Consider the following 22852-nt stretch of genomic DNA (forward strand, 5'->3'; position numbering starts at 1 on the left):
TGTCTGAAACAATACAGAACGTAAACAAAACCATCCTGTGAAATTCACACTGATTTTGCAGTGCAGTTTCCCATACTAATACAAAATGCGTATACTAGGGTAAAATGAGTATAAAAGTGCATATGTTAGTGAAAAATTATATCAGGGAACATTGCTTTGCAGAAATGCATAGAAACATGTACATTAGGAGAAATTTGCACTAAAATGCTGATGAATATTCATGAGGACTTGAAAAAAAACCTGAACTGAATTTAAGATTGGAAGAAGAAGAAACAGAGAAACTGAAATCAACAGATTTACCCATCCCTACTCTCAAGTATATAAAGATTTTTTTAAAGTACAACAGACCAATATAGCTGCTTTTGTGGAAATCAAGTGGAAATAATTCATCAATGTGTATTCAGATAGCGGCGGGTTGGGGGAGGGACTTTCCCAAGCCCAGGGCTTTTTGTGTGTGTGATAGTACTCACAGGTATGGAGTACTGGCACCTCTTTTTTTGCTGCCCATGCCAGCCATTTTATGCTGGCACCCATTTTATGCTGGCACCCATACACTTTTATCAAGGTATGAGTACCAGCACTTCATTTTTTTACCAAAAAAGCACTGGCCAAGACATACAACCCAGCAATTTGTTTTATTTTTAAATCGATTAATGTTTATGCTGTGCCTGTGAACCCTTGTTTGCTCCTCCATCATGTTTGTCCCACTTTCTAGATATGTTAGTCATTCCAGCAGCTCAGCGTATCCAAACAAGAACATAAAAAGGGTAACAATCATAATAGCAAACAATCCCTTAGAATGAGCCATCCAAATGACTCTGGATCTACAATGTGGATACTACTGACTCACAGAATCCACATCCAGGCTTCCTTTACCCTAGACCAAGTGCTTAGATCCCAACTCCCTTCTTTATCACTGGTGGTAGGCCTCCAAATATGTCAGTAAAACAATTAAGTAGGCCATCTTTGCTCTGCTTTCCTCCAACAAGATTCATTTGAACACGGTCACCCCCTCCCATAACTAAACAGTGGTTTATCTAGAAAATACAAAGCATACAAAAATCCAACCTCCTTAGAGAATGTAGAGAAATTCTGAATAAATTCTTCAACAGTTTATTAGCTTAAAAAGACAACTTCAAAAATTGAATTTAAAGTCTGCAGCCTGAAATTTCAGTTATAGCAGGATTTGAAAGTTTGAAGTAATTGAATTCCTTGCCTAAAAGGCAAGTAATACAACCAGGTAAGGACCCTCTGTTTCTTCTTCTTCTTCTTCTTCTTCACTTCCTCCTTGAAGGATTCGATTGAAGCCCGTTGCCATCCATCTTTTATGTGGAGATCACCTCCTCTGTTGTTGCTGCCATCCTCATCCAGATCTGTTGTCCTCTTCCTCTTCTTCATTCTTTGTATCAGGTGCTCCAAACCCTCCATGGACCTTCAGATTGCAAGCAGTCAAAATGGTTGCTGCCTCTCTCACAGTAGTAGCTATGTATGCGATCTCTCTGTACGTTACCACCAATCTGAAAGGAAAGCCTTACCTATATCTTATGCCAGTCTTCTGCAAAGCCACAGTGGCTGGTCTAAATTCACATCACTTTCTAAATGTTTCAGGAGACAAGTTGTGTAAAATCATGACTGGCTTGCTTTCATACTGCACCTCTTTTATTCCCTCAATTTAGCCAGCAACTCCTTCTTTTTTGCAAATCTAGAGTAGCAGATGGCAATGTCCCAGTGCGTGCATGGCTGAATTTTTTGGTGTTGCTAATAAAGTACGGTGCAATCTTTCAATGTCCACCGCTGTGAGTTGGAAACCAGATAGTAACTCTGTGAGCCATTTCACTATAAATTCCTTAACAGACCTCTCCTCAGCCCCATCAATAAAACCCTCTAAAGCACAAATTAATGTACGGGTCCTTTGTTCCAGTTCTTGGAGGTTTAAGTGTATATCTCTATTTTCTTTCTTCACTATATTTAGATCTTCTGCATTAGCTAAATTCAGATCAAGTGTTTTTGAAGCAGTAGTGGCAACTTCTTCAAAACATGATCCCAAAGCATTATTTTTTCCTCCAAGGACTTGAGTAAATCAGCCCAGCTGCCCAAGATTTCATTTTTAAAGGTTTGAAACTGTGACAGCAACTCTTCCCTCACTGAGGGTTCAGACTCAGATTCAGGACTTCACACTGCTTTCTGTGGAACCGGTGCCATCTTTACAGGCCTAGCTCTTTTTGAAGCGTTCTGAGACTCTCTCCCGTGACTAAAAATAATTTAATAACACTCCCCTTTGCCCCCAAAAGGACCAAAAAGCATTACCTGCCTCTATTCTACGACTGTTGTTAATTTTTAGGAGGTCTGTTGCATAGGGGAGGTAATTTTATCATGGAGGTCGACAGAGCAAAGATTTCAAGCAGCCATTATGTATCAGTGTAGCCACACATCCATCAGTTAATCTTTATCAAATAAATATTGCCCCTTCTAATTGTTTTGAAGCTACATAGAAAAAGGGAAAATGCATTAAAATGTCAGGAAAAAGAAGAAGGAAATGAACATGAAAGAAGGAACATTGATGGGATGGAAGAATGAGGCAACTTCAGGAGAAGTCTAGGGTGGAATTAACACCTGCAATGGGCAGAATGTCATTGTCACTATTCAGTCCCAAACTGATAGAAGTGAACTTATTTATAAGTTGTAATTCACCAGTTTCATGCTAGAGTTTCCCTCTGAAGTTCCTTTGTTCACGGATGGGCATCTGGTTGGCCACTATGAGAACAGGATGCTGGACTAGATGGGGCACTGGCCTGACCCAGCAGGCGCTTCTTATGTGCTTAAGGGTCAGTAACAGAGAGTCCTGGTAGGTTGAAATGTTATCCTGGTTTCTGTTGGGCCTGCAGGTCCTAATAATTTCTGCCACAACATCAGAGGATCATTGACCTGGTCTTTCAATGTGACATATGCTATCATCTGCTAGCAATGTCATCTGCTAGCAATGCTCCTCTGTGTTATACATAGGACAAACAGAATAAATGAGCAAATCTGACATAGAAATGGCAATATTCAGAAACCATGCTGCATACATTTAAGCTCGTGCATCTGAATAATGGATTCTGGCCCACAAAAGTCCAATGCTAGTGGTTCCCAACCTTTATGAGTACGGGACCCACTTTGTGAGCTCAAAGAAGTTAATGACCCCCCTCCCTGCTAATTGTAATTTTAGGCTCAGTTAATTGAAAAAATGATGTGTGGCAAAATCACATCTCCAAATAGCCCTTTCCATAAAAAGCTCCCTGCAGACAGGGAGGTGTTGCTTTCTTTTCTTAATGCAAAGGTCCAATCAAATTGGTATCTCCCTGTCCCCCCACAGTCTGAAGATGTGCAGTCCTGTCTCCCAACACCAGTGGGTTACAGTGTTGGACTAAGAACCAGGTTCAAATCCCCACCCAGCCATGAAGCCCACTGGGTGACCTTGGGCCAGACACAGTCTCTCAGCCTGACCTATCTCAAAGGCTGGTGTTAGGATAAAATGGAGGGGGGAGGACCACCTTGAGCAACTTGGAGGAAAGGTGGGATATAAATGAAATAATAATTAAATAAATACATTTCAGCTGTAGTATGTAGACCCCAGCCTCAGCCCACCTGCTGAGCTTTAAAAAAAAAATACCAAGAAGCAACAATGATCAGCATATGAAGATAGATCAGCGTAGGCAGGCACATCTGCAGGCGTGCATGCATTTGGGCACGGGAGGGGGGAAGGCCTCAACTTCCGCAGCATTTTATAGAGAAAGATTGGGGGGCGGAGTGTAGGTGGAAGAAAGGGGGGATGCTGGCACACACACTTCACCTCAGAGATGGGGGGTGAGCAAATCCTGAGCTTCCTCACTGCTCCTTGGCTCCATCTGGGCAGCCTTGCAAATAAGAATTTTTGTAAGGAGGTGGTAGCGAAGCAGGAGCCAAGAAAGGCAGGCAGGCTGGCTACTAGGAAGGAAGGGGGAAAGCAGCCTTTCCTTTCAACCTTGCTTCTTTTTGCTTCACGAAAAGCCCTCTCCTCTCATTCTGAGCAAAGGTGTCGACAGCAGCTGCAGTGTGAGCAGAGGGGAGCTGGCAATAGTAATCCCTTATTCTTCCTGATAGCTCCACCCTCAGCCTCCTTTGGCATCTTCCACATGTTTTATAGGCAGATGCCTGCCCCTGGCATGCCTGAAAGATGCTCTGTCGCTTCAGCAAAAGTCCTCCCCTCTTGTTTCAAGCAAGGGGGAGGTGTCGTTTGCAGCAGCAGTGAGGAGCAGACGCGTTCAGGGAGTGAAGAATTTTTTAAAAAAATGAATAAATCATTACTTTACTGTTTGTGGCCCCCTCTGGATTACTTCATGTCCCCCATGGGTGTCACGGCCCCCAGGTTGGGAACCACTGGTCTATGCTATAATAAATTTGTTAGTCTTTAACAATTTATTAGTCTTGGAGACATTGTTTGTATTAGATAAAGCTAAATTATTTAGTTGAGTTTCTAAATTATGAAGATCATACTATATATGTTGCCTATGAAGATTGAAGATGTGTATTGGTTTACATGGAGGAGAGTATATGTATATCTCTGCATTATGAAGTTTCACAGAACAACATTTCACAGACCAAGTGGTTGGCCTTAACTGACTAATCAAAGTATGTGTATAGCACTGAAGAAAGTCTCTCCCTTTTTTGACAGGCAACCTTGGTTTTATGGCTGGGGCTTTAATCTTCCGCGAGGCCAAGCACTTTTAGAGAAATGGAACCTAATTCCAGATGGAATAGATATTCTTATAACACATGGACCACCTCTTGGTAAGAAAACACTGCAAAAATTGTATGTTTCAGTTCATAATAATTTATCTGTATTATGTCCTTGGGATGGATAATAGTTTCTAGCCTCCGCTTAGTTCAGGTGTTGGCCTTTAGATGTTTAGTTTAGGCCTTCTAAACTACAACTCCCATAATCTCTGGCCCTTGGTCTTTCATGTTAGGACTGATGGGAGTTGTAGTTCAGCAATATTTGGAGGGCCAAAGATTCCTGTCCCTGGCTTAGTTCTTGGGATGTGAAGGGGTGTGATTCTTCAACACATTATAGTGAAACCACCCTTGCTTACAGCTCTAATTTCAGAAAGCTCTATTGATTTAATCAGGGCTGGCCCCAGGCATGCTGGGGCCCTTGGACACCAGCCAGCCCTGGGCCCCTCCGCTCCCCTTCCACGATCCATGGAAGCAGCTGTGGCTCGCCAGACAGGAGCTTCCAAGCCACCCATCATCCCCCTGTTCTCCTACCTTTCCCTCCGCTGTTTTTTGTGGCTGCCAACGCTGTGCGCACAGGTTTGCCATCAATCAAGATGGCGGCTGAGGTTTCATTAAGGATCTGAAGCCTCTGATGCCATCTTGGTTGATGGCAGCAATGTGCGTGTGTAGCACACTTGTGTGCCATCAACCAAGGTGGCAGCAGAGGCTTCAGCCCCTTAGGGAAACCTCGGCTGCCATCTTGATTGATGGCAAACCGCAAAAAACAGCAGAGAGAAAGGTAAGTGAACCAGGGGGAAGGCGGGTGGCTTGGAAGCTCCTTCCGGCGAGCAGAGGGGCCGCTGTAGCTCCAGGGGCCCCCAGGCCAGTGCCCCACTTGGCCGCCCTTTAGAACCGGCCCTGTATTTAATGATTCGCATAAACAAAATGTCAGTAATGAAATAGGCCATATACAGTACAGTATTGCATTCCCTATTTCCCTGAGCAGTTAAAAGTTTTAGTACAGTGCTGCAAGTTTTTTATATTATTAGTGTTGTTGTTATAAACAGGTACTCCAAAAGCACACACACACAAGAAATCTGCTAATCCTCCATTAAATTACTAAAGAGAGCTAATGTACTCCAAGGTGCTTCACCTCCAACTAATTCTCAGTTTTTCTCACCACTCCTGTTTAAAGCACAGTTAATGAATACGGGTGGGGGGGCAGGCTCCATGCTCAACCTATGTGTATTCATTGCAATGCCTGGATGCCCACCCCTGCAATTCTTCATATGGGTGTTCTATTTAGGTGGTCAGTAAATTTGTGTAGGTGAAGAGCAAACACTACAATTGTGTTTCTGTTCCCTTTTCTCTCCCCATGTTTATTGAACATGCTTTGAATGACTGAGCAAGGCTTCCACCTCTTGCAAAACTCCAAGCCATTTCTCTATCTCTACCTCTAGCTCTGAGAGATGTCAAATATTGGATTCTAGGCCATCAGGAAAAGCATTCCTCTGTGATAAAGGAACATTACGGTTCTGTTGTTAAAAGTTCCTGGCCATTCATTCAAATGGATCAGAATACTCACAAACTCATAAAAAATACTTGTATTTATTATTATTGTATTATTGTATTATTATCGTGTATTTTAGTTTTAGTTCACATTTTATTACTTCCAAATATTACCTGAAGCAAGCTAGCTTGAGGGATCTGATAGAAGAAATTCTATTTCACTTTTAAAAAGATTTTGATCCTTTCATACATTCCCTAGCATAGTGGCTAAGAGCCTTAGTCTCTGTGTGAAATCAGATCTTTGCTGTAAGCTCATAAGATGTTCTTAAGATAAAAACAGAAATGACATTAAATGCTTCAATCCCTTAACAGTTGCATATGCGGGGAGTGCAAATAGGATAGGGACTGTGAAATTAGGGAGGGTCTTGGTGAACCTTCTCACCACCACCAGCTGCTGTTAGCCCCAAAAGTGATGCTTTCCTCCTGATGCTAAATATCAGTTTTGGTGGTGAAGGTTTGAATCACCCTTTCTCAAGTATCATAGAATCAGTCCTGCTTGCGCCCTCTCCCTTGCAAGGGAAAATATGTCTTATTATTAATTTAGAAATATGATGCAATCTTGAATATGAATATTTTAACTTAGACATGAACAAACTCAGTATGATATTAGCTGAAATGTTTAAGGCACTGGTCGCCAATGTGTTGCCCTGCAAATGTTGTTAGACTAGAACTCCCATCAGTCTCCACCAGCATGGCTAGTGGTCAGTGATGATGATAGTTACAGTCCAACAACCTCTAGAGGACACTGGCAAATCCTGGTTTAAGGAGATTTCAAAATTTTATTTAAAAAAATCAAAGTAATTTGACTATTAATAAAAAGTAACTCTGGATTTCATATGGTTTCTAATTCTCTTAATGCCTAAATAGTTAATTCCTAATAGCTGTACTCTTTAAAAAGAAATTCCATGTTTTCTTTTGAAGTTGCTCTGCTACATTTCTAGACCCTGTTTCAGCTGTAGTCATGCTCAAGTACCTCCATGTGCCAACTAGTGGCCCCAGAGAGGAATGTACATTTACGTCAAAAGACACATCCAGCCATCCCATTCATATGTAAATGAACATTATGGTGTGAATGAGGATGTACATGCAGATGCGTAGTTATATCCTTATCTTGCAGGATCAGTATGCTAGACTCTTTCCATATGCAGCAGCATCAACTTATGTTCCGCAGTGAATGGGATGCAGCTACTTTTTGTCAGCTTTTTGCAATGAGCAGTGCAGTAGCTAGTTTATATGGAAAAACTCAATAGCTTCCCATACTTAAACTTGCCTGTGTACTTAAAAGCTAGTATAACACAGAAGCTTACGTTAACATGAGTTATGAGCTTGGATGTCCCCAGTTCAAAGCTCATCTCACCATAAACTCACTGCAGATCTGATGCAAGACATTAGCACTCAGCCTCAGCCCATTTGTAAGTAGACAATAATACTAGCCTATCTTGCAAGGTTGCAAAAATTAGTGAGGGAATGTATGTAAGGTGATCTGTAAATACAAGAGCATAATCCAACCAAAGTTAAGCACTTAAAATCCTATATATATCAATAGGAGATATTCAACTGCATGCTTAACTCTCATTTAAAACAGTGGGATACGAAGTGTTTAGTGTTGGCTGGATCAAGCTCCAACTCGAAGAGTTACGAAAGATCTTTGTTAAGACTTCTTAAATTTCCTGATACATATAAGCAACCTATATATATATTATCTTAGCCACAAAATATTGATAAAGGCAACAGGTGCTCCATTATCATCTGTCCTTGTTGATATACTTAAGTGAGCTGATGGCTCTACTGCCATCAGAAAGAGAAAGATTTTTGGTCTCAGCATTTTTTCCAGCTGTTGTGAAAGTTTTGTAGACTTTCATCAGGTGACCCTAGAAAGTGCATTGGAGATTGTTATGGCTCTGTAACATTAGATTTATTATAGACTCCAATAATAAGTAGCGGTTATCTGTTTCATAACTCCAATGACAGCTTATTTCTTCTATATAGAGCCCAAGGGATGATGTTGCAACAGGCTGTCTGGCTTGAATCCTGCTGCTTGCATTAAATCACAGTCAGCTTTGAGCCTAAGCCAAAGAGGTTAACTGCAAAAGTTTTTTATAGGTAAACTTTTGAAACTTTTCAAAAATAGTGTTGTAGAATCTGTGATGATACAACCTAACTTTGAATTACAAACCCCCACAGATGAAAGCTAAATTGTTCAACCAAAATTGCTGTCATAGATTTTCTCATTCATAGTGAGAGCTGGGCATTGAGATGAAGGTTTAGGTGGTATGAAAGGAATGGGCATGTGTGGTACGGTTAAAGTGAACCTGAGAGGTATACAAATGTATTCAGGTTTTGGAACTGATTGAATGTCCAAGGCATCATTGAGTGGGACAGTAAATATCATTTCCTCTAAATGAATGGATATGGAGGAAAGATTAGGAGTAATGTTGCCAACTGTTGTTATATGCCTTCAAGTCGATTATGACTTATGGCGACCCCATGAATCTTTTTTTTATATATTCATACGGTTTTCATGGTAAGAGGTATTCAGAGGTGGTTTACCATTGCTTTCCTCTAAGCCTGTGGCATCTGGTATTCCGAGGCTGTCTCCCGTCCAAGTAGTAACCAGGACTGACCCTGCTTAGCTTCCAAGATCAGACGAGATCGGGCGTGTTTAGGGTAGTGTGGCCAATAGGAAAGCAATAATAGAACTCTGGAATACACAAATAATAAAACTGACAGCAAGATTTTCCTCTTTAATGCTGTCTCACCCTACAAAACAATTTGTTGTTGTTTTGTGCCTTCAAGTCGATAGTGACTTGTGGTGACCCTATGAATCAGTGACTTCCAATAGCATCTGTTGTGAACCACCCTGTTCAGATCTTGTAAGTTCAGGTCTGTGGCTTCCTTTATGGAATCAATCCATCTCTTGTTTGGCCTTCCTCTTTTTCTACTCCCTTCTGTTTTTCCCAGCATTATTGTCTTTTCTAGTGAATTAGGTCTTCTCATTATGTGTCCAAAGTATGATAACCTCAGTTTCATCATTTTGGCTTCTAGTGACAGTTTTGGTTTAATTTGTTCTAACACCCAACTATTTGTCTTTTTCGCAGTCCATGGTATGCGCAAAGCTCTCCTCCAACACCACATTTCAAATGAGTTGATTTTTCTCTGGAGTGAAGCCAAAAAGTCTTAACAAGTATTTTTGACTTTTTTCTAAATCACAGACTTTTTCACTAGGAAAAATTAATTAAATCTGGAATCCATATTTCACAATTTGATTTCTGTATTAAAAGGTGTTTGGATATCAGCTTGGAACAGTTATAATGGATTGTATTCAATGCACTCATTCTATTTACACGAGGACTTTTGGCTGCTCAGTGGAATTTCCCATCCCTCTCCTCTCCCCATGTGCTTCCCATGCAACCCCTAAATCTGTTCTGGAGTTTCCCCCAATCCTACGGAACCAATTTGGGAGGGTATGGGATGCGGATGGGGTGAAGTTCTGTTATACAAACAAATCCTTGTGCTAACAGAATGAGTGATTTGGACATTGCCCAATGTACTTAGCCTGGTCACAAAATTGAAAATATATTTAGGCAAAACCTCCAGAAGGGTCTCCTGCCAAAACTTAACTACATTCTATCTGAACTACAAGAAACAAATCAAGGAATTAAAAGCAGGTGGGCGGAAATGTTTAATATAATGATTGCTGATCATGAATGGTCTATCATATGCTAGGATGGCCAACAATATTTTATGAATGTTGTGGAAAAGGCAAATTTCTATAAAATCTTGTAACTTTGATATTTGTCTCCATACAAGTAACAAAAAATCTGTTAGCTACCTGCTGCTGTATGCTGGAGATGTGAGCTAAATCAAGCAGAATTCAGGCATATTTGGTGGAACTCTAAGACCTTCTGGATTGAAATAATTGGAAAAAATGTTGACATTGCAAATTAGTATTAGATCCCATTGTTATTCTTTCAGCAAAGCTAAGTGTAAAAAGATATAAATATAGTAGGAAATATGCTGGTTGCATATTGCAAATATTGGTTGCAAAATATTGGAAGAAACAGCATATACTGTACCATCTATAAACATGGGGGAAGACAATCTGCCATTGGATTTTAATATATAACATTTATTATAAAAACTTTGGAAAGGAATGGTAAACAAACAAAAATACTCATTAAAATCTTGGTAAAACTCAATATACAAATATTGGGAATGCTGTTCTGGATGTGAAGTAACACATAATGAATTTGATTTGAGGTGAATGAATATGACTCAAAGACATGATTATTTGTAAGCATACAAATCTTACTGATGTTTATTGTAATACACTCTCAAAAATTTACTAATTACTTCACACCTGTATGCATATATATTTATTTTCTTTTGATAATGTTAGGGAAATAGATGTATTAGTTGTATATTTTATTTATTTAAATTAGTTTAAATTCAATTTTTTTACAAAAGAGAATAAGGGAGAATTTCAAACAAATACATTGTTTTAACTCTCCCCACTTTCCCAGGTGGTAGGATGTTCTAGGGACAGGGTTTTCCAGGACCTGTGTCCCTTTTAGGAGAATACACTTAAGGTGTATCTTTTAATTTACAAGTGAACATGGGGGAGCAGCTAAGCACTCAGAAGACCAAGCCTGGTCTGCAAAAGAATTAGCAGTTTCCCAAAAGAATGCTGCTACATCATAATATAGTGTCATACTCAGGGCATTCTTGGGGAGAAAAGATGTCTAAATGGGGTAGACATCTTTTCCCCTAAGAATGACCACTGCCCATTGGGTGCAGCCATCCCACCCCTCCAAAATACACCCATAATATTTTGGTGGAGCACTCTTTAAGGGTGCCTCTAGATTCTAAATGCGTGTTCACTGGTGACGGGGAATGAGGAATTTGCAAGTCCTAACCAAGAAATTCCATTTTGCATTGTGGATATTGTAGTTTAAATTATTTATACCCAGTTTGGCATTATCATGAATGCATGCTTCACTTGTGAGATTGTGGTTTGGTGTTGTCCTTTAAGAATGGATAAATCAGCATATTTCTGGCCCATGTCACTTTTGTGTGTGTTTACACATACATCCATTGTATCCTGTTTGTGCTTTAATCTGTGAATTTTGTAAAAATTTGCATTAACGCATTTAAATAATGAATTTCTAAATGCATTTTTTCTCAAATGTCCACTTCTAAACACATTTTCTGTCAAAATACACATTTCTCAATGTATTTTGAATCAAAGAAAAACTTAGAACGTTCAGTAGCTGCAAAAACCAGTGGATAACTAAGTTCTGATTTAGCATGGCAGGTATGGATCAGGTCAGTTCATATCAGAATTCACAAATATTAAATTATTCAAATATAGTACTCCCCACAAACACACTTTGGTTTTTTTGCACCACCACTAATTGCAAAAATATCCTTTTATAGCTGGTTTTCCATTTCTGAGGTTAAGATGGAAATAAGATTGTTAGGGTGGTGTATTTTAATCTTGTTGGGATATAGTGGATTTTTATTCAATGTTTTATTTTGGTTTTAAGTTTATAACTATCCATTCTGAGCCCTTGGCTCAAAGTTAGAATACAATATGAACAAATCTCTGGCCTACAGAGACCTAATTCAAAATTCCTTGTTTTCTCTAGAGGAAACTTCTACTCCTGTTGTATTTTGTTTTTAAACAAGCTTTCATTTCTCCTTTATATCTTTATCAGAAACAGTTTGTTTGATTGTTGTTGACAAAGATTTATACTTCTCTGCCAGTTACAGATTCCTGTTTTCAAGTAACTAAACATTGTGGGGAGGGATCTAAAGCAATCTCTAATTGTTAGTTAGATGTAATCAATTATTCTTAGTTTGTGTAGTCAGGTGTACATAATAACCTGCAAACATATGGGAAAGTTTCAGAAGGCTGATATTGCATGCAAACAAAAACATGTTCAACATAAATAATGCTTAATTTAATGGAGAAGTTAATTTCATGGATTTTAGTTTGCAAAGTTTTTGAAGTGGAAATACTTTTCGCCTTTCTATACAGCCTTGTTTATAATTAACTGTTTCTAGCCACTGGGCCAGCAACAGCTTGGATTGCAGTCTTTGTTTGCTGCTCAGGACATTGCGCCAGTAACCATGAAATAAAGAGGCATGACACAGTTGAAGTTGGGTGAAAACTTGGGCCACATTAATTAAACTTATTAAATTTAATAAACTTTATTCAAACCAACCATCTGCAGTGTGACCGTGCGGGAACATTGACTCTAAATCCTTGGGCGAGACCCACCCTGCTGCGAGAAAAGGGGGTGGCCTTAACTCCACCCCTTTTCCCCAGCACCACCCAACAGGGGTAATTAGGGAGGCCTTCCTCACTCACCCTCTCCCGGTGCCCCACAACTCTGAGTGGGTAGCCCAGGTTGGCCCCAAAGGTGAACCCTATGTATCCCGCAAGTCCCCACAAACTCACAAGGCAGTCTCGGGTGTCACTTTTCTCCTTAAAGGTGCCTAAGGGTGCTCACCAATACCCTCACCTGTGCCAGTTCCCACACACATCTGTGTGTGGACATTAGTCCTTCTCTCCTACCTGCATTGAATGACCTCATGGAGGACACACTGCAGATCAGACAAGAACATATCATTGCCCAAGTTAGATAAATGAACTCCATCCAGCCGGTAGAGTTCCACCCGTGAAGATAGGACCCCGGGGTGATGAATCACCTCACCCAGCAAACCAGACAGGGCAAGGCGGATCTCCCTATTTACTTTTTTGCATGCCCTGTTAAGGCACCTAGGGTCCCCCTCTCCCCCTCCAGGCCCACAGGGGAAGCATATTGGACCAAACTAGGAGGGTCTGGGGCCACTTTTGCCTAATAGCCCCAAAATCCATACTTGCCTGAATGACCAATACCTTGCCCTTCAAAAGTCTTAAATCATTACCCCCTAAATGAACAACTAAAACATGTGGAGGGTGCTTCTCCAGCACAGGATCAAACAAAGTAGGCAGGAGCCAATCCCATCTCATCCCCCGCCTACCTAACCATTAGACCTCAGCATATTGACTAAGTCCCAACTGGGGCCCCCATCACAGTCTGCGACACTCTCCGGGTGGCCCAAAAGACCATGTATTGCCCATAGATGAGCACTCTGATCTGCTCCAGCACCCTCCAGCAGCCTGTCGAAATAAAAACAACATACATAACAGAAAAGCAGTCTACTCCCAGTCTCCCGTAAACAGCTGAACATAAGTCCTAAATGCTCCCGATTTACAACGGCCTACTGCCTATATGCCCTCCTGCCTGAAACCAAGCCTGGCAGCAGTGGAAGGAGTGTGTACCAAAACAGACCATATGAAGCCTGATCTGTGCAAGAGCTTGCTCGGTGATGGTACAGAACTGGTAACGTGTAAGTGGTATGCCATCATGATGACAGAAAAAGGAACCCACCTGAGACCCACGCATCTGGAAAAAACTGCATAATGCCCTCACCGGGCACAATGCCCTAACTGGGGATGAAGCCAGTTTGATTTATTATTTATTTATTTATTTATTTATTTATTTATTTATTTATTTAGTTTAATTTATATACCGCCCTAAGCCCGAAGGCTCTCTGGGCGGTGTACAAAAAGATAAAAACAAGCATAATATATAAATACAATAAATACAATAAATCAAGAGACAAAACAAACAAACAATAAAGAACCAAACAACATCCAAAATACAGAAATACTGTTAAAATACACTTTAAAATGCCTGGGAGTATAAAAAGGTTTTCACCTGGCGCCGAAAAGATAGTAGCGTCGGCGTCAGGCGCACCTCATTGGGGAGACTATTCCACACACCCCTTGTGCATTGATCATTTTTGGACTGATACAAGCAAATCCGTACTACACCTGTCCCTAATGTGACATTTTGCACCTTGAGGGCATATCCAGACATGGCAGGAAGCAGACAGCTCCCTTATACAAAATGTCCAAAAAAAATGTTAACACCACAGCATGAAACATTGTGGCCTCAAGCTCCAAGGCACATATAGATGCCCAAACACCATGCAGGCTAACTAACACATTGGGGGAAATTGGGTACCATGAATCAGGAACTGGTGGCTGTGCCCTGTTCCACCCTATCAACATTTTCCAAAGTCTAAAGTCCCCTACACTATCGTAAACACCCTGCACCTTGCCCAAAAACTTAGGCCAGCCAACTTACCCCTTATAGTATGTACCGATAGCCCCAGTTGATGTAAATAAACGCAAAACTCCATCAACTGTACAACCGGAATGAGCCAAAGACTCGGATACCCACGACTCTTCAAAAACTCTCGGAAATCCCTACCTGCTCTCATATAGCAGGACCTGGTGCTGGGGACGAGGGACTACATGATGGCGTTCTCTCCCTCTGACTGCCAGGCTCCCACAGTACCACCGCCATTGGCTCCAGGTGAGTCCTGGCCAAAGGCGCCAACTCCCAAAAATGTGCTGTCTGCTGGCATGAAAGAGCATCAGCAATGCCATTGTCCAACCTAGGGACATGTGGGGCAACAAACAGAACATTAAATCAGAGGCAGTGAGTGACAAACGCACGTACCACAACCATGACCTAAGGATTCTTCAAGGTCAGAGTTGATAACCCATATCGTGGCTTGGTTGTCACACCAAAAATGAACCATGGAGTTGGCAAAATTGTCAGCCCAAAGGTGAACAGCCACCACTATTGGGAAGAACTCAAGGAAGGTAAGATCCCTGGCCATCCCATCCTCCACCCATGCTACAAGCCAGGTCGCTGCACACCATCTGTCCCTGAAAATAACTCCAAAAACCAACAGAACCAGAAGCATCAGTGCTAACCTGGAGCTCAGCCTCCAGGAGGAGATCACTCCTCCAAAACTAAACTCCCAGACTGCCACTGAAAGGCCAACTCTAAAAATGAACTAAAGTGCTCAAATGCAGCGCAAGACACTGAACAACCCATTGGTAAAGCATGATCAACATATAACCTACCCTGGAAAAAACAGAAACCCAATAAATCAAAATCCAAAGGGTGAACTGGGAGGAGGCAGAAAGCCAGCTTAATGTCACACTTCCCCATGAGAGTGCCAAGTCCTCAGTGTTTAACCATGGCCATGGTGCTGTCAAAGAAAGTGTAGCATACGGAACACAGGTGGTCCAGAATAGCATCATTGACTGACAGCCCTTTAGGATAGGACAGATGATGAATGAGGCCCTGCCACCTTCTTGGGTACTATCCCCAAAGGTGAAATCCTCAGGGTGGGTACTGGTGGGATGAGGAAAGGACCCAGGACCTTTCCCTCCCTAACTTCCTTGTCTATTTTCTCTTTCACCACAGCCAGAAAGGCCCGCCCCCCGCCCCCCCGAGTGATGTAGCATGCGTGCTAAGCACGCCACATAGCTGAGGCCATGTCAGGCTTTGAGATGACTTGGCTGCAAAGCCTGCTGCCCCCGGAGCTCTTTCAGAGCCCTGGGGCTGAATGGGGATTCTATGGGAGGTATTTTTTCTATTGTGCACTTTCAGTATATATTCACTAATAGGCAAAAATCTTGCTGTTTTATAAAAATGCAACACCTGCAATCAGCCCAAATAACAGGAACCTCCCTGCTAAAACAAGATCAACACAGCACATGCCTCGTTTATGTTATTTGGCTGATTGCAGGTGTTGCCACCACTCGCCATATCCTCTGAGGCACATGTTACCACATTCTTCCAAGCTATATGAGAAGTGGATTGGACTGTGAAACACCAACCCAAATTGTGTTTGCATTTTGACAAATTTGTAGGGCAGTCCAATATCTCAGAGAGGAGGTTAGGTCTCCTGCTCCCCTGGTGCATTCATTACAGCTACCCAATTTCCCTGCTTTTTAAAGTTTGATAGAAATATCTGTTGTCTATAGGTATGTTCTTAAACCGCAAGGTTTTTTTGCCTGTTAGTCAGCATATACTAAAAGTGCACAATAGAAAAAAATACCTCCCATAGAATGTCCTGAGCAGCAAAGACTGAATCCAAGCTGTTGCTGACCTAGTGTCTAGAAATAGTTATTAGTTAATAGTTAACTATTAGTGAATAATTCCTGTATAATACCTAGATGGCTTATGTGGGGTAGGGCAGGAGAACACATCATCCCCGGTGGATGTAATCAGAGCTTGGAAAAGTTACTTTGTTGAACTACAACTCTCATCAGCCCAATCCAGTGGCCATGCTGGGTGGGGCTGATGGGAGTTGTAGTTTTAAAAAGTAACTGTTCCAAACTCTGGATGTAATATATATTGGGACAACCCAAAGTATGCCACCACCTGTTTCTGTTAATAATTAGATCTAAAAAAAGAGGGTCAAGAAAAAGAGAGACAGTAGGGAATGAAAATGGAAGGAGGGGATTCTTTTCTGACCTCAGCTGGCAACTGCTAAAGCCCCACCACACCACGCTACAGCACAGTGTTAACTATGAACTTTTGAATCCATCGGTTTCTTCAGAGGGCATGGTGTGCTATGGATTTAGCACTTTCATTCTGAAGTTAAGAAACAATAACTACAATCCTTTTTTTCCAAAATAATTTTATTCTCATCAAAAATGCCATTAATAACACCACATACTATGCATTGGATTAGGTAAGATTCTATTTTCACAAGGGGTCCAAAATACATCGGGACACTAAATTGTCATATAAGAGTTTGCCTATATTGTGTGAGAACTTGATAGTAGGCACAGTGGTTTGACCATAATGGCTATTATTTGATTTATTTCAGTAAGTCTCAAATGAGCAGAACTGGGTGTAGAAAAACAGCCTATATATCTAAGCGTATTAAACTATAACACGGATAGATAATGAGATGTTCCTGTAAATCGGTTAACAAAATTATTTAAGTAGCATTTATTTAAAACCACCTCCCATATACGTGCACATACCACCCCTTTGTCGTTAGTGGTAAAATTAGTTTTAATCCTTTTTGTTTGCATAGTTTGATTATTCCATTTTATTCAAATTCTTTACATACACTGTCAAAGATAATTCAGACAGACATTCTCTGAAGAACTAGGAGAGACTTTCAACAATGTGGATTTTTAAAATTCAAGGTATAAAATTTCTCAGATAATATCTTTCTTTGTTCTTCTCTTAAATTGTATTTCTTTTATTTTAAAGGTTTCTTAGATTGGGTTCCTAAGAAAATGCAAAGAGTAGGGTGTGTTGAGCTGCTGAATACAGTCCAGAGACGAATACAGCCACGTCTTCATGTTTTTGGACACATCCATGAAGGTCAGAAAGCCTCTGTGTGTGTGTGTGTGTGTGTGTGTGTGTGTGTGTGTATAAATAAAATTGTAGGTTGAACTTTCATAGGCGAATGTCTACTTCATCAGATGTGGGAACCCACCAAATTCACAAAATAAACAGGTTCAGTCTCTTATCATTACTGTTTAAGATCTAGGTTGTAACAGATGTGTTAATATGATTTCACCTGAATTCTGGCCACTTTAGTTACCTGGAATTTCTAAAAGGAAAGCCATAATATGTTGATTCTGAAGAGCAGCTGTCTGCTAGCTTTATATACAAACAACTGGCTCATGAAAACCTTTGTTTTATTGGTGGCAAAAGACACTCTAGAAAGAAGAGAGCTGTACAAATCCATTAGAGAAAAAATAGAGGAAATAATGTAAAGGTGCTTTAAAAGAATTAAAAAAGGCCCAGTGCATTTCAAGCTTTCCAACATGTTTTTTCCAGGGGTATTTTCCTTTTGCAACTCTTTTAAGAAATAATTGGCTCTGTTTTTTTCTTACCTTCTGTCTATAAAGAACAGTCTTCATGAGCACCTTTGCACATTTTCCTGTTTCTTTTGCAGTAAACACAATTCAGAATCAGAAGTGTATTTTAAATAATATACCTGCCTGCTTCTATTTGTGATTGGCTAACTTTTGGTGTCTGTGAATTGGTATCTATCCATTTTCTCACATTGCTAACACATTATTAAAGTCAGTAGTTTCCCTTTCCTGAATTGAATTGAACTGATATGATCTATCTATCGATCGATCGATCTAATCTATCTAATCCATTTATCTATCTAGAAAAATATTTTTCTGTTAAGAACCTAACATATAAACAATCTATTTAATTGACCCTGTCAATATGTTTAACAGCACAATCCTAAGCAAAATTACTCATAAGCCAGTCCTGTTGTGCACAATAGAGTTTACTTCTAAGTAAGGCTGCATGGGAGTACAGCCAGAGTTGCATTTCACCATTGTAAAAATTAGCCCAATAAACCAAAGGCCAAACTTTGACATACTGGGACTTGTGTTTCCTGAACAGACACCATCCCTGACACATGAAAATCTGCTTTTTGAAAAGCAAGGGAATTTCGCAGTCAGTGTTCACACACTGCGTGGTGAGAGACTAAACAATTCACAAGCCTCTTCCCTTACCCTCCAGGCACATGCATGCCCGGAACAACATGGCTAAGTAGCTGTTTGGATCATATACCTTGTAGGTAACTCTTTCAGAACACAATGTTTCCACGTATAGATGTCTGAGAAGGGTTCTCTCTTGCAGTGCTCATAATTAGAGTCTTTTCTGCCAGCAAAACCACTTGATAGATCATTGTTACCACCACTGAACAAGTAGCACAAATGCTACTCAGAACTAAACGGTCCACTACAATACACTGATGAGTATGTGGTGCTTGCTTTGGCAACACAAATACTAATACTGGAGAGTGTAACAGTATTGCTTTCAAAACAAGCAGCATAATAAAGGAAACAGGACATTTTTACTGCAAATGACAGTAACTTAGAGAAAACGAAACTGCAAGCCAGATGTTATCCTGGGACGTTCAAGTTCCTCAAGGAAGAATTCCCAAGTAAGTTGTCAGAGACAGCCTTAGAACTACGAGCTACTCTTTATAGAGTGGCTACAGGCTGTGAGCAGATGAAATCTTCCTCCAACCAAACAAAGCCACATCTGCAGTAGTCATTTACAGAACATTTGGGAGGTATAAATAATGGACTGTTCTCTCCCCTTTAAAACTATTTTTCTTGGCAAAAGAATGTCCTACCTGAAATTGTATTTTCTGCTGCTCCATTGCTAATGGTGACAGAATCACTATTATTCTAGTGCTGTTGTCAACTCCTTATTCTTCAGCCAGGGCTCAGTTGCATACCCCATTTCAAATTATTGAGGGCTGATGAAATTCTAAACTGTGTGTGCATGTGCGTTAGGAAAAAGTACTAATCTTTCTAAGGAGTACAGGTATACCAAGATGTGACACAGGAAACACGCCCACCCAGGAGCTCAAGGATGCCACCTACAGTGCTGTGGTGGCACTTGCAGACTTTTAAAAAAAAAAAAAGATCTCAAGCATTGCCTCCTAACTGAGCTGTAGTGCTGGACTATTGCCGTCTTTCCCATGTTTTTTCAAAATATATTTATTATGCCTATATTGGTATCTACATCTCAGTCATTCTCTTCCACAGTATCAAATTAAAAAAAAAACTGGATGAGCGTGTTACCATTCTAAAGACTTTTGATGTTGAGCTCTGTGTGTTGTTTGAACCTGGGCTCTTGGTTAAGATCTCTCCTCACTAAGCACAAGTAATGGCCACCAGCTTGGGTGGCTTTAAAAGAAGATTAGACAAATTCATGGAGGACAGGGCTATCAGTGGCTACTAGCCGTGATGGCTGTGCTCTGCCACCCTAGTCAGAGGCAGCATGCTTCTGAAAACCAGTTGCCGGAAGCCTCAGGAGGGGAGAGTGTTCTTGCACTCGGGTCCTGCTTGCGGGCTTCCCCCAGGCACCTGGTTGGCCACTGTGAGAACAGGATGCTGGACTAGATGGGCCACTGGCCTGATCCAGCAGGCTCTTCTTATGTTCTTATAAGGTTTGTGACATGTGAACACAGGCAAAGTTTCAAGTCCTTAATGCTTTTTAGTCCACACTGAGGGCAGGTAACGAGGAAGAAACAGGAATGTGGACTCCTCTTTGAAGCATAATAATAGCTTAACACCTCCATTGTGTGAGAAGAGTAGGGGGCACTTTCCCCCTTCCTTTGTGCCTCTGTTTACCACAAAACTAAAATTGCCAGCAAAGTCCAAACCCAAGGGTTTCAAAACTAACGTTTATTAGATCTACTATTGTTCCATTTTGAAAGTAATCCAAGAATGTCTGGTTATGGCCTGAAATGGATCTGGACCAACCTCCTTAGAGACCTCCAGGTCCTGATGTACAGTCCTCATGTGGAAGACCTGGAGGTCCAGACCCTGCTATGGCCTTCAATCTGGGGATAGTGACTTCCTTACTGGCCCTGCATGCCAAGTAGTGATTTGGTGGGAATGGCCTCATTCACATTTTGAATATCACAGCAGGGTCTGACTTCCCAGGCCCTAGCACAAAATCACCAGGCCCTAGGGGTTCAATCCAAATTGAATATTGATTACTAAATATTGTCTCCAGAGGAAATTGTTTTTTTGAGGGGGGGCTCCCATTTTCAGCACAAAACTACTTAAACTTAGGAAATAGTGCCAAGAAGAACTTGAAGATATATTTCCACATGACTTCACTAAACATGCTCCTCCGGTGGAAAACGGTTTAACCAGCGAATATCAGCGCTCTTCCCTTGTCAGAATTTAGTGATGCTACAAAGACATGTCATGGTCTGTAATGGAATGATGTCACTATGTAGATCACTGCTGTGCTTATTGCTACCCAGTTCCATCTCTTTTAGAACACCAGGATATGATGGATACGATATAACCCCAGATGCAGTATGCTCCTTAAGATAGCTGGAGTGGTTTTCCTGATGAAGTACAGAGCTAAAACAGTTGTACAACACAGGGTTTTGGGATAGGATTGCTAGGCCTACCCTTGCCAAACAATCACTGTTTTGAATTCCAAGCTTCCCTAATACCCTCCAGTGAAAGTTAATTTGAATCAAAGTAAAGCAAAGATTATTCCCTGCGGTAATGGTCGCTGGCTTTAGCTTTTGTGATTTGTGTTGTATTTTATTGCGCTGATCTTTTTGTATTTGGATTTTATGCAAAGTTGAATTTTTAAGATTAATTGTGATATTTTATTGTATTGTTATGTTTTTACTTGATTTTGTACAATGCTTAAAGAAATGGTTTTCTAACAAGACTAATAATAAATAAATTGTAACTAGACTTTTAAATTTTAGGTTATGGAGTTATGGCTGATGGAACTACTACCTATGTGAATGCTTCTGTGTGTACGGTGAATTACCAACCACTCAATCCACCCATAGTTATCGATTTGCCTACTCCAAGGAACACATGATTATTATTGGCAGAACAATGAAGCCTGAAACCTGCACACCACATTAGCAGCTCCTCGTTGGTTGCCAATGTGAAAACGAAGCATACACTAAATTATGAAAACATTTCTCTTCTTTATGGAAAAACTGGAGAGGCAAAAATGGACAGACATCAGAGGTATTTGGTATCACAGCCTTACAGAAATACTTTAACAGATCTAACATTTCATCATTTTAAAAGAACTTTTTAATACAGAAAAGGAGGATGCATTCCACATTATAGCAAGAGACATCGGTGCATTTTGTATATTCTATATGTAATATTGAACTTACTAAAAGGACATGACTCTTCAACAAAATGATTATTAATGTTTACAGTTTTACATGTGTGTTGAATACTAGCATTTGTTCACTTAAAACTGGCTTCACAGGATAATCACAGGGAGGGGAACATGTAATTGTGCTACATTCTTGATCTATAATGGCAGGTATAACACATATCTCCATGTACGTAAGCACATTATTATTCCACATTGTTTTGAAATCTACAATCTTTTAGTCTTTTAAAACCAGTATACGATAAAATTTTATCTGATGTCTAAACTGGGAAGTGATATGGTGGAGATTACTAAAGTGCGGTAAACAGCACAGAAATTTGAAAGAGAGGTAGTTTAGTATTAGATACAGACTCAGGAATTAAAAAAGCTCCCCTCGCCCCTCCAAAATGAATTCTGCAGTTGTGAAGTCTCATTTAGGGCAAACCTAAGCATGTTTCCTTAGCAGCAAGTCCCGTTGTCTCTAATGGGGCTTACTTCCTAGTAAATGTGTGTAGAATTGCAGCTTTAGTAACTTTATGGATAATCCTTGTCACTGGCGATGTTCAGAGGCCTATGTAAAAAAAGGCATAGGATTCATTCACGAATCATAATGCCAATTCCTGCATTTTGATTCCTTATGGTCAGTGACACTAGAATCATGTGGAATCCACACCAACATAGGTGATTGAACATAATGGATTATATTGGCTTTGCTGTTGCTTTCTATTAGACGAGGAGAACAACTTTCTATTCGGTCAAACAACTCAAGCACCCAACTCAAGTGGGATCTCTCTTTTTGTGCATGCAAACCCAATCTCACAGGCCAATTCCACACCCACCAAAGCTGGCAAATATAGATGCATGCACCTGCTTCAAACATACAGTAGGGCCCCGCTTACCGGCGCTTCGCATTCCGGCGTTCCGCTAATGTGGCGGCGGGAAATTCCCCCCCTTTTTTTTTTTACAATAAT

General features: G+C 40.6%; 1 protein-coding gene across 1 annotated transcript in view; it reads left to right on the forward strand.

Annotated features, from left to right (window-relative positions):
* The window catches only part of MPPED1 (metallophosphoesterase domain containing 1), a 148606-nt gene extending 126834 nt beyond the window's left edge, over nucleotides 1–21772 (forward strand). The window contains exons 4-6 of the mRNA XM_061637875.1: nucleotides 4694–4809; nucleotides 17451–17564; nucleotides 21469–21772. Coding sequence (XP_061493859.1) covers nucleotides 4694–4809; nucleotides 17451–17564; nucleotides 21469–21587 — 349 coding nt within the window. The 3' untranslated portion in view covers nucleotides 21588–21772. The remainder of the gene's footprint in view (nucleotides 1–4693; nucleotides 4810–17450; nucleotides 17565–21468) is intronic.
* The last annotated feature ends 1080 nt before the right edge of the window (nucleotides 21773–22852 follow it).

Source organism: Rhineura floridana, chromosome 8, assembly GCF_030035675.1.
Source record: "Rhineura floridana isolate rRhiFlo1 chromosome 8, rRhiFlo1.hap2, whole genome shotgun sequence".
Lineage (NCBI taxonomy): Eukaryota > Metazoa > Chordata > Lepidosauria > Squamata > Rhineuridae > Rhineura > Rhineura floridana.